Raw genomic sequence first — 16,426 nt, forward strand, 5'->3', positions numbered from 1 at the left:
ATGAGATATGCATAAAAAAAATGATATAATTTTTTTTTTGTCAAGCAAATGACAAATAATTCTACTGTTCATTACACAAATGTGAAATTTTTTCACACGGGGACATGGGCGAAAATACTCCAGAAGAAAACAAATGTCTAAAGGAGAAAGATGACGATTAAGAACTAATATATATTAACCGTTAGATTAGTTTTTGCTTAATGACATTTTTTATGAAAATAAAAGAACAAATATACGAACATGTGGGTTGGGAACGGGGAGTGAAGTATCACTCTCCGTTCTACCATTTCTCCTTAAAATCTCCAAAATTTGGATCATTTATCATATTTTAAAAAATTATTACATTAAATATAAAATTAAATTTACAAATAATTAAAAAAACAACAAAATATTAAAAATTTAATAATTCATATTTTTCATGTGTCAAAAAAGTATCTATATTTTTTACTGAACATTAACCCGTACATTTCGGGTAAGTTATACTAGTTTTTTCTTGTACCAAATCCTAAATAAAAATGTGTTTTTTTGGATGTTTATATATGGCTGCATTCGAGTGACACTTTGTACAAGTATGATTATGAAGGCATTGATCAAGTTGATGAATGACAGCTCTGACTGCAATTAACAATCCAAATTCCGCATTCTGTACGGTGTACGGAGGTTTGACATTGTTAATTTATTCATAAAAATACAGTATTATTGAAGAAAATTGTGAAATTAACAATTACAGACACACATGTTGCTTGCAGTAGTATTATTTTATTAATTTTTTGTTTCTCCATTTATTGAATGTTACTTCCTTCGGACTAAGACAAGTCGTACAATTTTTTCATTATTAAGTTTAGTCCTCACTTTTTATTTCTTTTTAAAAATTGCTGACGTGGCGCAATTAGCCAATCACATGGTGACACATGTTTTTGTCCACCAAATTTATTGTACACCTTACCACACCAATTTTTTTTCTAGCTTTCTTCCTCCACCAACAACCCTTTTCTCTATCTCTCTTCTTCCAACACAACCACCATCTTCATCATCACAAATCCAACTAAAACCACCATGTGATTTAATAATAATAATAATAATAATAATAATAATAATAATAATATTAATAATAATAATAATGTAAAAAACTAAATACCTCCTTTGTAGATCTGCAGAAACAGAACCGGCGAGAGAGAGGCTGACGGCGAGAGAAACCTGCGACTGTGACGGCCACGGTGGTGGTTGGTGATTTTGTTCTGCTACTTCCTTTCTTTCCCTTCTTTTTCGTTGTGTTTCTGCTTCTTTGTTCTGTTTGTTGTTTTTTGTGATGGGTGTTTGTTGTTTTGTTTGAATGAAAGTGGTGGTAATGGATGAATTTGAGTGAGGTTTGTGGTTTCGATGGTTATGGAGTTTTGATGGGTTGAAGGTGGTGGTTGTTGTGGTTCGATAGAGGTTGAAGGTGGCGGTGTTTGATTTGCTGAGGTTGAAAGTGGTTCGATAGAGGAAGAAAGCTGGAAAGAAAAATTTGGTGTGGTAAGGTGTACAATAAATTTGGGGGACAAAAACATGTGTCACCATGTGATTGGTTAATTGCACCACGTTAGCAATTTGTTAAAAGAAATAAAAAGTGAGGACTAAACTTAATAACGGAAAAAATTTTAGGATTTTTTTACACCATAAAAAAAAATATTGAAACTATTCTTGATTATAATGTAAAATGTAAGGACTAAAAATATATTTAACCCTTAATTATATAAAGATATCACTATTCACTACCTTCTCCATTTGTTATATATATAAAGACAATAGGTAGTGAGAAACTTAATTAGAAATTTCATTCAAATTATAAGTTATTAAGAACCTCTCATATCATATGGTATGGGCATAGGAGATGGAGAACAAAGATCTCTTGAAGAAACACCAACATGGGCTGTCGCAGTTTGTTGCTTCATCGTTCTTGTTATATCTTTGATCATTGAAGGAGGTGTTCACAATTTGGTTGAGGTAATTATTAGTGTTTTTTTATATTTTGTTGGTTAGTCGTATATAAAATGTGACATTCCTTACCAATTATAATTTTTTATTTGAATGACAAATTATTAGGATGTTAATTGTTATGTTAATTTTTTTACAAAATCAATTCATAATATATATATATATTTATGTTACAGCATCTTAAGAATAAGAATAGAAAATCCATGGGGAAGGCCTTGAGTAAAACTAAAGCAGGTTGGTTAATTAGTATATACCTTTTTGTTTTGTTTTGTTTTGTTTTGTTTAAATGATGAGGAATTTCTTAATTTTTTAGCATAACCCTTAAGTTTAATTTGGTATTTGTTGTTCGGGATTATAATAGAAATGATGAAATTCGGCTTCATATCATTTCTTCTCACAATATCGGAGGTTCCAATATCAAAAATCTGCATCAATAAAAATGTGGCAAATTCTTTTCTACCATGTGAAGATTCTTCTATGGAATACTTAGGATCATCTTCTCGTGATTCAAATTCATCGAAATTAGACCAAATACCCTCCACCAATGAATCGGGATACCGAGTCAACTATTGTGAAGCAAAGGTATACTTTAGATTAATTAATTAATTAATTAATTAGTTGATTTTTCTCAAAGACATATATGTAAATTATGATTTTTAAGTTGAAATTTTACGTACCTTAGCCACACCATAATTTTGTATATTTTTCTAGGAATATTCAATTTTGTTAAAATTTTTAATAAAAAGAATATAAAATCGTTATTTAAATTCTTTTTACAACACTGATATTATATCGAAATCCGATATTAATTAATTTATGATTGGTTGTCAATGCAGGGCATGGTTAGCCTAATTTCAAGTGATGGAGTCCTGGAGCTAAATATCTTAATCTCCATTTTGGCAGTATTTCATATCCTTTACTGTACATTAACCATGTGTCTAGGGAAGGCAAAGGTATAATCATCTTCAATCTTTTGTAAACTAAAATGAAGAGATTAATGGTCCATATATAATTTTATATTTATGCAAATATATTTGTTCAAATTCAATCTAAATACGTAATGTGAGATCTATATACGGACGTTTTAATAGTACAAGTTTGAATTTGTCAATTATTATAATGCAAATTGCTTAAACAAAATTAAACACTTGCAGATAAAGAAAGTAAAGAAAGAATGTACCAAAAAAAAAAAAGAAAGTAAAGAAAGAAAAAAGATTAAACTCCTTATTAAATTTACACTCCATTTTTTTTTACGAGTCTAATAAAAAACAAGAAAGAAAACTATGCCTTCAACCTAACATATGCGACAACCACATAACTGATATGGGAATTAGGAAGGACAAGAAATTTAAGAAAGCAAGGAAAAATCTCGAGAAGTTCCACTCTTCTTAGCAAATGAATAGGATAGTTCCCAAGAATAATTGACTCACATGCCACATCAGCACATGTGACAATCCATGATGACGTGTGACATGTGTACACTTGGGGCAACAGAGCACTCACAGGCAGGGTCGGGGCAAGGGCAGCACGTCACGGAAGTTCTCAGCTTAATCTTACCAGCGCTATATCTTGGGTGCGCGATATGGTGGGACTGTCTAGCACAGAGACCCCCATCCCTGAGTTACAGTAGCTGGCAGAGGCAACGCAAATCGGGGAATCATTGTCAACGTGGCGATATGAGTCACTTGTCTCTTGTGCGTTGACTTGATCAAAATTAGTGGGAAACCAACTTTTCGCAAAATGGACTAAAGTTATAAAGGCAAAAATCCCAAGTTTGTGAAAGTTACAAGACCAAAATTGCTATATTGGAAGTTAATGGGCCAACATTCTAAATTTATGAAAGTTAGAGAGTCAAAAATACAATTTAGTCATTAGTTTCTCATGACCATTGTTGATGTGGCGCCAACGGCACCGGATAAGTTTACACTTGTAAGGGAGATAGTTGAAATTTTATGAAAATTGAAATGTTTCATTTTTTAAATATATTATTTCTTTAAATGAAATGCTTAGAGAGTGTCCCGAGAACATTGCTTAACAAGACTTTTTTTTTTATTATAATGTTTTTTACTAAAAATGGTAAAAGTCTATTTTTGTATACTCCCTCCGGTCCTTTTTATAATAAACACTTTGACAAAATCACACAGATCAATGAAGGTAAATTTTCTCATTAATGATTACAACATTTTATGTTATATTCCAAAACTAACCTTTGACTAGCATGAGAAATAAGCCTCTCTAATTAATGCACTAGCATTAGAATGAATTATTTGATTGTATTTAATAAGGGTACATATGGAATTGTGTCAAAGTATTTTTTATAAAAATGACCAAATAAAAAGTCCAAAGTGTTTATTATAAAAAGGACCGGAGGGAGTAATAGAAGTCCAAACCCAAATGTCCCATATGTCTCAGCTCAACTGACAAAAATGTCGAAATTGTTAGGCCGAACGTCGTAACCTGGGATCGAACTGGGATCTCACAATTATATATGAGTTTAATTTTAGTGGATTACCACTTCATCTAAGACCGAAAAAAAAATCCAAATCCAAATTATTTACTTTTATATATTTTAAAGTGTATGTGAGTTTAGACACCAAACTACTACTATAAAATAAACGTAGATGTGTCCCCGTGAGCTTAGCTCAGTTGATAGGGATATCGTACTATATGTGCAGAAACCCGGATTCGAACCCGGGACACTCCACTTACTTACCTTTAAGTTGGATTTTTTAGCCCCTAGGCTACTTGACAAAAAAGAAAATAAATATAGATGTGAGATAAAATGCATTAAAACTCCTAAAGCATCATCTAGAAGAGTTGAGGAAATAGATATGTAACATGTAGCACAGTAGCACAACATAATAAAGTTAAGGATCCGTTTAGCATGAGCCAATTCATGTATTGGTGCATGTTGGACAAATGATGAGAAACGTTAGATTAAGTAGACTCATGGATCTTATGATGCATTATCTATATCAAAATATTTTTCTCTCTCATCTCATCTCTTTCCAGTAACATCAATAATTCACTTGCAGTATGACCATAGAAATTCAAACATCATTCAACTTAAACCAACACAAGGATTAAGGAATCACAAAAAAAAAAAATTTTTTAGTTGAAAAAATAGAAATAGATTATCTTCCATCACTTAAAACCAATTCCATTACACAAAAACTAAAAAAATACTAGTACACTGTTTTTCTAAGAAACATCTTCAACCTGATTTTGTCTCTTCGATTCAATCTTACATGACAAAACCCAAAAAAAAAAAGAAAAAAAAAAATTAAATGTCAATGAGAATCTATTTACAAATGACTCAATTGACATCTAATGAAGTTGGTTTCTTCAATTTCATCAACGTGTATTTTCCTACCATTAGGATATCAAACATCTAATTCTTGAAAAGACCATGCTTTTCTTCTAGTTTGCAGCAATTCATTTCCAATGGGACTTACAAAGAATGGGTTTGAGGTTTTTAAGTGGGCCATGAACTCGGGCAAGAACAATTTGTTAATAAGTTGCTGTATTAAGAGATTCGTCCTTAATGTGAAGTACTAATGGTTAAGTTATTTTTTTTGAAAATAAAATCCTTCTAGTAATGATTTTTTTGTTGTTGACAGAATTCTAGTATTGAATGTTAATTGATGAGAGAAATTCTTTGAATTTAAAAGCTTGTTTGATTTTCAGTGAAACAATTTTTTCTTTTCTTTTTTTCTGAATCGGCAATGTTATAGATAGTTGATATTCATAGGATTTGTGTTGTTGATGATGAAGATGAGAGAGCATAAAGATGAGAGAGTAATTGTGTGTGGATACACTACCATAAAATCTGTAAATCCTACTAAATCTATGGTTTGATTTGATGAGTCCAAAATGGACCAATAGATGTATTGGTCCAACTTATACGGATCCTAAAGTTAAACATATTGGTCCAGCTTATACGGATCTTCAGGGTCCATTTATGCTGCACCGAAACATGTATTTGTCCATTATGGACCAAAATTTGTCACCATTAAATTAAACAAGTCTATAGACTCTATAATGCATTTATTATTCGATTTAACCAAACAACCTATCAATATTTTACTATTTTTTCAGTTGATATAGTCTGACCAACCTTGATAATGTGCCACAAATTAAATTGATAAAAGGTGCAAATTAGAAAGTCAAATTTCACTAATTATATTTTTTTAATATATGTGCTCAATCCCATTCCCCACTAAAATTTTGACTCAGTTAATTGTCAAAGACGGATTCATATAGAAAAATGTATAAATATAAATAAACAGTGATAATACTGACTAATTTATAAATCATAAGATTATTAATTACAATAAAAAAGTTTTACAGTGGGCCGCAGCCCATTACTTACATGTTATATATTGCACTTGTATGTGTGACAGATGAGAAGATGGAAAAAATGGGAAGAGGAGACTCAAACACTCGAATATCAGATAGATAATGGTAACTTTAATCTTTCACATGTTATTAATTCTTATTTGAATTAGGTAAAAAAAAATAATTCTTATTAAAGAAATACTTTGTCAACTGCAAAAATTTTGTCCAGTGGTTAAAAGACATGTCTTGAATTCGAGAGGTCCGGAAAATACCTTTATAAAGGCTCATTGATCCCTAAGGTCTTCCATGCCTTGGATTTGGACATCATCCCCTCACCCTAAATTTTGATCTAAAAAAAAGTATTTTGTTGTCCCCGTAAACGTTAAATGTAACTCAATTGGTAGGAACATTATGAGAGTTCAAACCCCAAATACCTCACTAGCTTACTTATTCAAAAAAAAAATACCTCACTAGCTTATCCACGTGAAATTTTTGGTCACCGAGACTATTTAAAAATAAAATAAAAAATACTTTGTTGTAACATCTAGTATTAATTAGTCTATTTACGATTTAAAACTTATTTTTGTTTTATGTGTTGCTGACAAACATTGTGAGTACAGATTCAAGAAGATTCCAGCATTTAAGTCAAACATTGGGTGGCAAACGTCACATAAAATTATGGAATAACTATTCTCCCTTGTTGTGGATAGTAAGTGAATTATAAAAGTGAAATTTTGAAATGATTTAATTTACATACACTAATTAAATCCATATATACCATGTTTTATTCTCTATCTATAGGCGTGTTTTCTGCGGCAGTTCTATAATTCAGTCTCAAAAGATGATTACTTTGCTCTACGAAATGGGTTCATTGCTGTAAGTGAAACTACAACTATACCAACTTGAAACTTCCTCACAGGGATTTCATACATGGTACTCTTCCTCAAACAACAACATTGTTACACCAAATTTACTATAATTAGTACTTAATTAGTAGTGGTTTTACTTCTAAATTATGGTCGAGGCACTTTGATATTACTTTTGAATGCGGCTAAATGAGAGACTAATGCAATCACAATTGCAGTTGTGATGTTGTTGCATAGTATAAGAAACAACACAGTATATGAATTGATATTATTTTGCTTAATATTTACATAGTATATACGTATTGTTTATATAGGATTCATGACATGTAAGTTTGAATTCTATCATAATATTACTCCTATGATTTCTCTTGTCAATTACAAGTTTAATTGCCTTTCCTATAATGTTTGATCGGTTGTGATTGCTTTTCCTAGAATCACTCTTACAATGAATGCTTTGATTCTATATCCTTAACACGCCCCCCGCAAGATAGGGGTACCGTCCGCTACGCCTATCTTGAGACGAAGATCTTGATGTCGCTGCCTTGACAAGGGTTTCGTGAAACAGTCTGCAAGTTGATCTTTGGTAGAGACATGTTGGACCCGTAGTCTTTTATTGCGGACATGATCTCTAACAAAGTGGATGTCTATGGCAATGTGTTTCATGCGGCTATGCAACACTGGATTGACAGTGAGGTACGTTGCTCCCAAATTGTCACAATAGATGTCAGGAGTAGTTGGCAGACATACATGTAGTTCGGACAAAAGTGATGATAGCCATAGAACTTCTGCAGATGCAGATGCGAGAGCTTTATATTCAGCCTCTGTGGAGGAGCGTGCCACAGCTTTTTGTTTGAAGGACTTCCAAGAAATTGGATTACCACCGTAGAATGTAATGTGGGCAGATGTCGATGTATAATCATCTCTATTTCCAGCCCAATCGGCATCACTGAATGCATAAAGAGTGGGAGAAGATGAACGCTTCAAATGAAGTCCATGAAATATGGTGGCTTTTAGATAACGGAGTAGTCTTTTCAATGATGTGAAGTGTGTGGAGGATGGACTCTGCATGAACTATGCGAGTTTGTTCACCGTATAGGCTATGTCTGGCCTTGTCATTGACAAATACTGAAGAGCTCCTATGTTGCTTCTATATTGAGTAGCGTCGACCGCACTCGTACCATCATATTGTGTAAGATGAGAAGAGGTAGACATTGGTGAATGAACAATCTTTGCATCTGCCATTTGTGTGCGGTCAAGCAAGTCACGAATGTATTTGTGTTGACTGAGGAATAGTCCATGAGTGGTAGGAATAACTTCGACCACAAGGAAAAAATGAATGGATCCCAAGTCCTTAATGGAGAACACAGTAGAAAGTGTTGAAATGCACCTTTGTATTTCTTGATCATTGTTACCTGTAATTAAAATATCATCAACATAGATCATTCTGTAAAGTTTGACATCACCTTTGAGATAGATAAATAATGATGGGTCAGATTTAGAGTTGAAGAATCCATAGGAGAGTAAGAAGGAACACAAGGTGTTAAACCAAGCTCGAGGAGCTTGTTTTAAACCATACAAAGATTTCTTTAGCCTGTAAACATGATCAGGATAATCTGGATTTTGAAACCCCGGTGGCTGCTGCATGTAAACAGTTTCCAAAAGTTTGCCATGTAAAAAGGCGTTGTTAACATCAAGTTGACGAATGTGCCAACGATGTTGAATTGCTAGTGTGAGAACCAACCGAACTGTCGAAGGTTTGATCACCGGACTGAAAGTCTGATCATAATCTAGTCCAGGACGTTGATGAAATCCCTTTGCGACTAATCTTGCCTTGTACCTATCAATGGAGCCATCTGGGTGTCGCTTCACTCTAAACACCCACTTACACCCAATGAGATTAGAGGCGTGATTTTTTGGTACCAAATCCCATGTCCCTTGCTGGATAAGTGCATTGAACTCTGAAGCCATTGCGGAACGCCATTCCGGAGAATTCATTGCTTGAGATACACATGTAGGTTCATGTGATGGTGGTATTGGATGTTTTGTGACCATCAAGAATTTTTTGTTTGGTTTGCTTATGTTGTTCATAGACCGTGTAACCGGTCTTGAAGGTGCCGTGGAAGACGTTGATGTAGAGTCCACTGGTGGTGGGTTTGGTAAAGGGTTGGGAGAGGTGGTGCTATTGGATGATTGGTGTGGTACAGAGGTTTGGATGATATTGGAATTGGGATATGGGCTTACGGTTTGATGAGTTAATGTGGAAGTGGTGTGATTTGTAGGTGTTACCGGTGGGTTTCTTTGGTGGGATATTGGGGATTGATGTGGGGCCATCAGGTTATGATTTGGTGGTATTAAATTTGATGAGGTAGTTTCGGCTAAAGGAGGCGAGATATTAGGGAGAGGAAGCCAATGGTTATGTGGTGATAATTGAGGTTGGGGATTAGGATGTGAGTGAGTTTGAGAGAAGGGAAATTGGTCTTCAACGAAGATTACATGACGAGAAAGGTGTATCCTTTGACTTGTTTGATTTAGACAAATATATGAGTGATGTTGTGTAGAGTAACCAAGAAAGACACATGGTGTACTACGTGGAGATAGTTTGTTTGGAGCATAGGGTCGTAACCAAGGATAACAAAGACACCCAAAAAATTTCAAATTTTTATAGGATGGAGTTCTATTGTGAAGACGCTCAAAAGGTGTTGTGAACCGAAGCGAGGGGGTGGGTAGTCTGTTAATGAGATATACTGATGTTTGAAATGCATAACACCAATATTTTGAGGGAATGGAAGCATGACTTAACAATGTTAGTGTGGTTTCAACAATATGTCGATGTTTGCGCTCGACTATTCCTATATGCTCTGGGGTGTATGGTGGGGAGATAAAATGAGAAATTCCATGTTTGGCAAAATATGATTTTAATTTCATGTATTCTGTCCCTTCATCAGTGTAAATGGATTTAATTTTGAAAGAGAAATATTTTTCAACGGTCTTTTTGAATTGAGGAAAAATTGTAACAACTTCACTTTTTTGTTTTAATGGATAGCCATGAATAACGAGTGAAATGATCAACAAAAATTATATAGTAGCGAAATCCATTAACCGAGGTCACTAGGGATGGACCCCAAACATCAGAGAAAATTAAATCAAGAGGAGCAAAAGTTTTTATTGATGAATCATGAAAAGGTAATTTGTGACTCTTATTCAAAAGACATGAGTTACAATTGGTGCTGGAAAATTTAAATTTTGAAGGTAGAAATGCTTTGAGAGCTTGTTGAAGTGTCCTAGGTGAGGGATGGCCTAGCCGAGCATGCCAAAGTGAGGTGTTGGTCCGCGAGGCTTGGAGAGTGGTTGGAGGGATTGATTGTGAAGGTTGAAGGGTGTAGAGATCACCACTAGTTGGACCGCACATCAACGTTGCCCCCGTCTTGAGATCCTTCACATGAAAAGAGAAAGGGTGAAATTCAACATAAACATTATTTTGTTGACAAAATTTTGCAACAGAGATTAAATTATGACTTGCTTTTGGGACACACAAAACATTGTTAAGATTAAAAGTAGTAGAAGGAGTGAGAAGATGAGTGGAACCCATGTGTGAAATGGCTAAACCTGAACCATCTCCAATAGTGACTGAGTCGAGACCTTCATAGTTAGCATGAAGACTTAAGTTGTTTAAGTCCGTGGTGATGTGATGGTTGGCTCCTCTGTCAAAGATCCAGTTTGAGTTTGCAGCAGCATAGTTAGCAGTAGGAGCAGATTGCATAAATTGTGGACAGTTCTTGGCTATATGACCTGGAAAATCACAGAATTGACAGCTTGGTAGTGAACGATGCGCTCGAGAATTGAAGTGATTTTGGCTTCTTGACGGTCCTTGCTGAAAAGGCCGGTAATTATTGTTTGAAAAATGTTGATTGCGTGAAAAGGACTGCATTGGGTTAAATGAATCCATTGAGCTGTGTTTCATATTTTGTGATGGTTGTGAAGCATGACGACCACCGCGACGATGCGTATTGCGGCCACAGAAATTTCGTGGTCCATTTCGTTGATGGAAATTTGCTGTTGGGGCAGCAACTTCAGCAGGTGCATCATCTTTTTGCAGAAATTCTTCATGTGCAATGAGATGGCTATGTAATTCTTCAAAAGTGAAGGATCTTTCTATGGTGCGAATGGATGCGGCAATATCGCGATACTCAGATCCCAGGCCATTCAAGACATAGAGAGTAATATCATCATCAGAGATTGTGGCATCCAAGACGGCTAGTTCATCAGCTACTCGCTTGATCTGAAACAGGAATTCTCTGACAGTTTGAGAACCTTTGCGGCTTCTCTGCAGTTGATTTTTGAGGGACATCACATGAGCTCGTGATGGATTAGCATACTTGGCCTCAATGGCCAGCCATAGTTGGCGAGCGGTATCGCAAGATGCGAAGGCAACAGCGTCACGCTCAGTCATGGATGCAAGGAGAAAACTAACAATGAGTTGGTCATTTGCAAACCAATCCTCATAGGCTGGATTATCGATTGACTTACCATCAGCAACAGTGATAAACTCAGGTGCTGGTTTAGTTTTCCCATTGATATAGCCTATGCATTTCATGCCAGCCAGCAAGGAATTAACTTGGCGTCGCCAAGCAAAAAAGGTGGAAGTAGATAATTTTAGTGAAATTTGTGCTCCTTTCTTGAGAGGTGAAAGATTGTTGGAGTCGGAAGCCATGGTGGATCGTACTCGGTGGAGTCTATAGATATAGGATTCATGACATGTAAGTTTGAATTCTATCATAATATTACTCCTATGATTTCTCTTGTCAGTTACAAGTTTAATTGCCTTTCCTATAATGTTTGATCGGTTGTGATTGCTTTTCCTAGAATCACTCTTACAATGAATGCTTTGATTCTATATCCTTAACACATAGACCTTCAAATTGCGGTTATGGACGTGGTTTAGAGATTTTTTTCTCTCAGTACCCCTGTTTTTCTTCCTTTTTTCAGTAATACCCATATTTTGGGACAAAAACTGACGCATGCAAGGAGGCATGGCGGAACTGCCACTGCCGCCATTGGGCAGAAATGGCCTTTTTTTGGTTTTTTTTTTTTTTTTTAAATAAATATGATGAAGAAAAAGGCAAAAAAAAGAAACGGTATCAACAAAAAAAAAATAGTAACAAAAAAAAAACAGATCTGAGAATAAAAGAAAAAAAAAAACAGTATCAACAAAAAACAAAAAAATAACAAAACAACAACAAAAGAGAAAGCGGATCTGAGAACTTAAATCTAAGATTTTGGATCTTTGTTTTTTGTTTTAGTTTGGATTTGATTTGAAAACAGTTTTTTTGGTTTGATTTGGGTTTGGATTTTGTGTTCTTCATCGTGAAGAAAATTGATGAACAATGATGAAGAAGAAGAGCAAGAGAGAGGGACGATTTAAAGAGAATGAGAGGAAGAGAGAGGAAATTTTGTGAAGAATAAATGATTTGTGAGGGTTTAGGTTATTTATACCTCCTGATTCAGTGTGCACACGCCTACCATGAGCCCTCCCATCACAGCCGTTGATGTAGATCAAACGGTTCAGAAAACGAAAAAAATAAAAAAATATTCTTTGGTCAATGGCGATAGTCTAAGTTCCGCCATCCCTTTGTAATGGCGACGTTGCCAGTTCCGCCATCAATGGGGACCTACAACGCGTCAGTTTTTGTCCCAGAACAGGAGTATTATGGAAAAAAAATTCAAAACAGAGGTATTACGGAAAAAAAAACAGGGGTACTGAGAAGTATTGGCTTTATTGGACCATGCTAGTTTCATTCTGATGCAAATTATGAAACATATTTGGTCCCCAAAGAGAACTTATTTTTTCCTTAATTAAATTGTAGGCAAATATTTCTGAAGGCAGCAATTTCAACTTCAAGAAATTTCTTTCTCGCACTTATGACGAAGATTTTGAGAAGGTGGTAGGAATCAGGTACTCCTTGATACCATACTAATAACAATGTCGCAATAGTAATTTAACCTAATACGAGAAGAATCATTGATTCGCACAATTGGTAGCGCTTGGTTGAAAAACCAGTGGCGCAAAGCTATTGTGCGTTGCATAAGTAACATAACTAGCATTTTTTGACAAAGTAACATAACTAACATAAGTTTTAAATTTACCTCATAAATTATGTATACAAGACCAAACAATCATATTATTACCCAAGCTTTTGATACTCTTTCAGATTTTGGATCTGGCTTTTCTCCATATTTTTCATATTCGTCAGCGCACATGGTAAGACAATTTATTTAAATGATAATTAACATGTCATTAATTTTGTCCCTTGCTCTTAGTTTACTTTAATTAGTGCATAAAAGCATTTTAACTTTGCAACAAAATTATCATTATTTAACAGTGATTTCATTTTATTTGCTGCAGAGTTTTATAATTACTACTGGCTTCCATTTATTCCACTTCTGGTAAATTTCATACAATTTCTCTTCTTTTTATAAAAATAATAATACAATGCATTTCATGAAAAGGATTTCATAGTATTTCTCTTCATATAATCCATCCATTGAAATCGTTCAAGAACTGTGATTTTATAATTTTCTTCTCCATTTTTTTTGTGACTTTCTTTCTGTCTTGTTATTGAAGGTTGCTCTACTTGTTGGGACTAAACTGCAAGTGATAATAACAAATATGCACCTAGATAGTTGCAAGCAAAATCCAGTTATCAAAGGAACCATACTTGTAAAAACAAGTAATGAATATTTCTGGTTTCATCGACCTGAATGGCTTCTCCATTTACTCCAATTCATTTCTATCCAGGTACATTAACCATACAATTTATTAAAATTAAGGTGAACACTCTAGTACACGTCTTATTTGGATATGTATCGGTACACTACTCACGTAGATAATTCTGATTGGTCCACAAATCGTGTTTAATATAGAAAAACTAGTAAACACTATTTGTGAACCCATCAATATTGTCCACCTCAGCAGGTGCACCAGTACATATCTGAATAAGACGCATACTAAAGAATTCACCTAAAATCATATCTGTATGAGGATTAAAATGTGATTAGATTAATTCTGAACAAAATGAATATATGCTTATGCTTATATTATAATTCATGGCAGAACTCGTTTCAACTTGCATTTTTCACCTGGAGTTGGGTAAGTAATTACTAGTGATTAATTAACATTTTTGTTAACATTTTATATATGCTAATTGATTCTATACTAACTAACAAACAACAGTATGAATTTGGTCCAAGGTCTTGCTTTAGTAGAGAAAAACAGGACATTGCCATAAGAATTGCAATGAGTTTAGCTGTGCAGCTCCTTTGTGGTTATGTCACTCTTCCCCTTTATGCACTTGTCACTCAGGTAAACATATAGTATTAAATATTAATTCCTTCCTATGCAATCTGATATAGTTAAGTAAAGTCTGACAAAAAATTATTTTAGTCAATAATTAAAATAAGATATTATCCGAACAATTCAACCTTAATTGAAGAGTATTAACTATTTTTGTCATTCCACTTGGTTTAAATCAATGATTAGTAACTAATCACTACTAGTACTTGGTATGCATGAAAATGTGACACAGATGGGATCCAGCATGAAAAAGGAAATTTTCAGCGAACGTGTTGTGCTAGGTCTAAAAAATTGGCGTAAAAAGGCAAAAGGATCAGTTTCGAAAAACAACTCAACTTGTAGTAGACATTCAGCTTCTTTACATTCCCAAAAAAGTGACAATTCAGTAAGGGACGCTATAGAGAGTATGCACAATAATAAGGTGGATAATGAAGACATTCAATCAGTAGTAGAGATGAATCCTCCTTATGCGAACCACTCTAGAAACGAGGAGGAAGAAGAGATCATTGTAGATACCATTGAGCAAGAGATCTTGATCACTTCAGAAAATACACACAGTAATGAGGAAGATAATGCAAAGATCATCACCAGAGGAATCTATGACGGTGAGGTCTCGTTTGGAATTTATGTGTGTAGCAGTAGCAGAGGCATAGGGGAAATTGTTTCAATTGCTGAAGAAGAAGATGACACTGATCATGATCACACATTACCCCATTTGAATCCATAGAGATTGGACTTATAATATTTGTTTCAATAAAACTCATTGGTTATGCTATTTCTATAAACTCAATGCTATGTTGTGAACTTGTAAAATCAATAAAAAAAACTATCATATCATATATAATTATAAAGTAATACTATACATACTACATATTATAGAAAACAACATCTATACAAGACACATGCCCAATATTATTATTCAATGAAAGGTAGAACACATTGAGTAGCAAACAGTTTGATTTTTTAAATTTTGCCTCATTGACTTTAATATATTCCAGCATAATTTAGTATATGCACATGCACTAATGCACATAAAGAGATTAAAATTAAAGTCAGTCTTACAAGAATTATAGCTTAATTTCAAGTCAAGCATGACTTGGTCCAAGGAGGTACCTAGTAGTTTGATAATTTACATACAGTCCATTACTCCATTCGATCCTACTTGAAGTTGCTTTACCTATTAAAAACTCCTCCCTGTTAGTTTATAATTCATTGTTGTCAGTTTCTTATGTTACAAGCAATAGCTTGTTTTAAGTGTTTTTGATTGATTGTGAAGTGTAACTAACTAACTAGATAAAAGTTGGTTAGAGTGAGTTTGATATGTGTAATTAACTAACTAGATAAAAGTTAGTTAAGAGTGTTAGTTTGTAGTTATTAGTTTGTTAGCTAATAATTAGGGAGTTTGTTAGAAGTTACAAGTGTGTGACTTAAGGTGCAAGTATTATAGCTATATAATGCACTTGCATCTATTGTAAAGTTTCAGTTTTTGTGTTGTGAATAAAGAGAACAAACTTTCCCTAAAGTGTAATTCATCTTCTTCCTTTCTTTCTCAAAACCCTTCCTCCATTGTTGATCAATTTCTGAGTTCATAGCTTTTCATTTTGTTCTACTGGTTTCTGTGCCTTACCAGTTTTGTGTGTGTGATTCATTAGAGTGAGATTTTGTTCCAACATATGGTATCCAGAGCTTCTGGTTCTGATCAAGAAGTGATTCTTGCAGTGGTTCTTGAAGTGTGTTCAAGATTAGTGTATTCAAGATAAGCAAAGCATTCATGATGAATCATCCAAATGGCCACTTTCCAATGAATCTTCCAATTCTGACCAGCAAAAACTATGATAACTGGTGCAAGCAGATGAAGGTAGTGTTCTGCTCTCAAGACATGTGGAATCTTGTA

The 16,426-nt window shown here is 34.2% G+C and overlaps 1 protein-coding gene across 1 annotated transcript; it reads left to right on the plus strand.

Annotated features, from left to right (window-relative positions):
• The first annotated feature begins 1,524 nt into the window (after window positions 1-1,524).
• Window positions 1,525-16,031, plus strand: LOC123917344 (MLO-like protein 6). The gene is made up of 14 exons (XM_045969036.1): window positions 1,525-1,986; window positions 2,154-2,211; window positions 2,339-2,559; window positions 2,814-2,930; window positions 6,381-6,441; window positions 6,936-7,024; window positions 7,117-7,191; window positions 13,046-13,134; window positions 13,391-13,440; window positions 13,585-13,625; window positions 13,804-13,977; window positions 14,293-14,328; window positions 14,413-14,541; window positions 14,765-16,031. The coding sequence occupies exons 1-14, from the start codon at window positions 1,861-1,863 to the stop codon at window positions 15,257-15,259; spliced, it is 1,761 nt and encodes a 586-aa protein (XP_045824992.1). The 5' UTR covers window positions 1,525-1,860; the 3' UTR covers window positions 15,260-16,031.
• The last annotated feature ends 395 nt before the right edge of the window (window positions 16,032-16,426 follow it).

This window comes from Trifolium pratense, linkage group LG3, assembly GCF_020283565.1.
Source record: "Trifolium pratense cultivar HEN17-A07 linkage group LG3, ARS_RC_1.1, whole genome shotgun sequence".
In the NCBI taxonomy this organism is placed as follows: Eukaryota; Viridiplantae; Streptophyta; class Magnoliopsida; order Fabales; family Fabaceae; genus Trifolium; species Trifolium pratense.

Bases quoted from the DNA above. Each gene is read 5' to 3' on its own strand.
- LOC123917344 (XM_045969036.1), top strand. From the start codon at position 1,861: ATGGGCATAGGAGATGGAGAACAAAGATCTCTTGAAGAAACACCAACA. The intron at 2,212-2,338 runs GTTGGTTAATTA...GGATTATAATAG, and splicing joins CTTGAGTAAAACTAAAGCAG to AAATGATGAAATTCGGCTTC. The intron at 2,560-2,813 runs GTATACTTTAGA...TTGTCAATGCAG, and splicing joins TCAACTATTGTGAAGCAAAG to GGCATGGTTAGCCTAATTTC.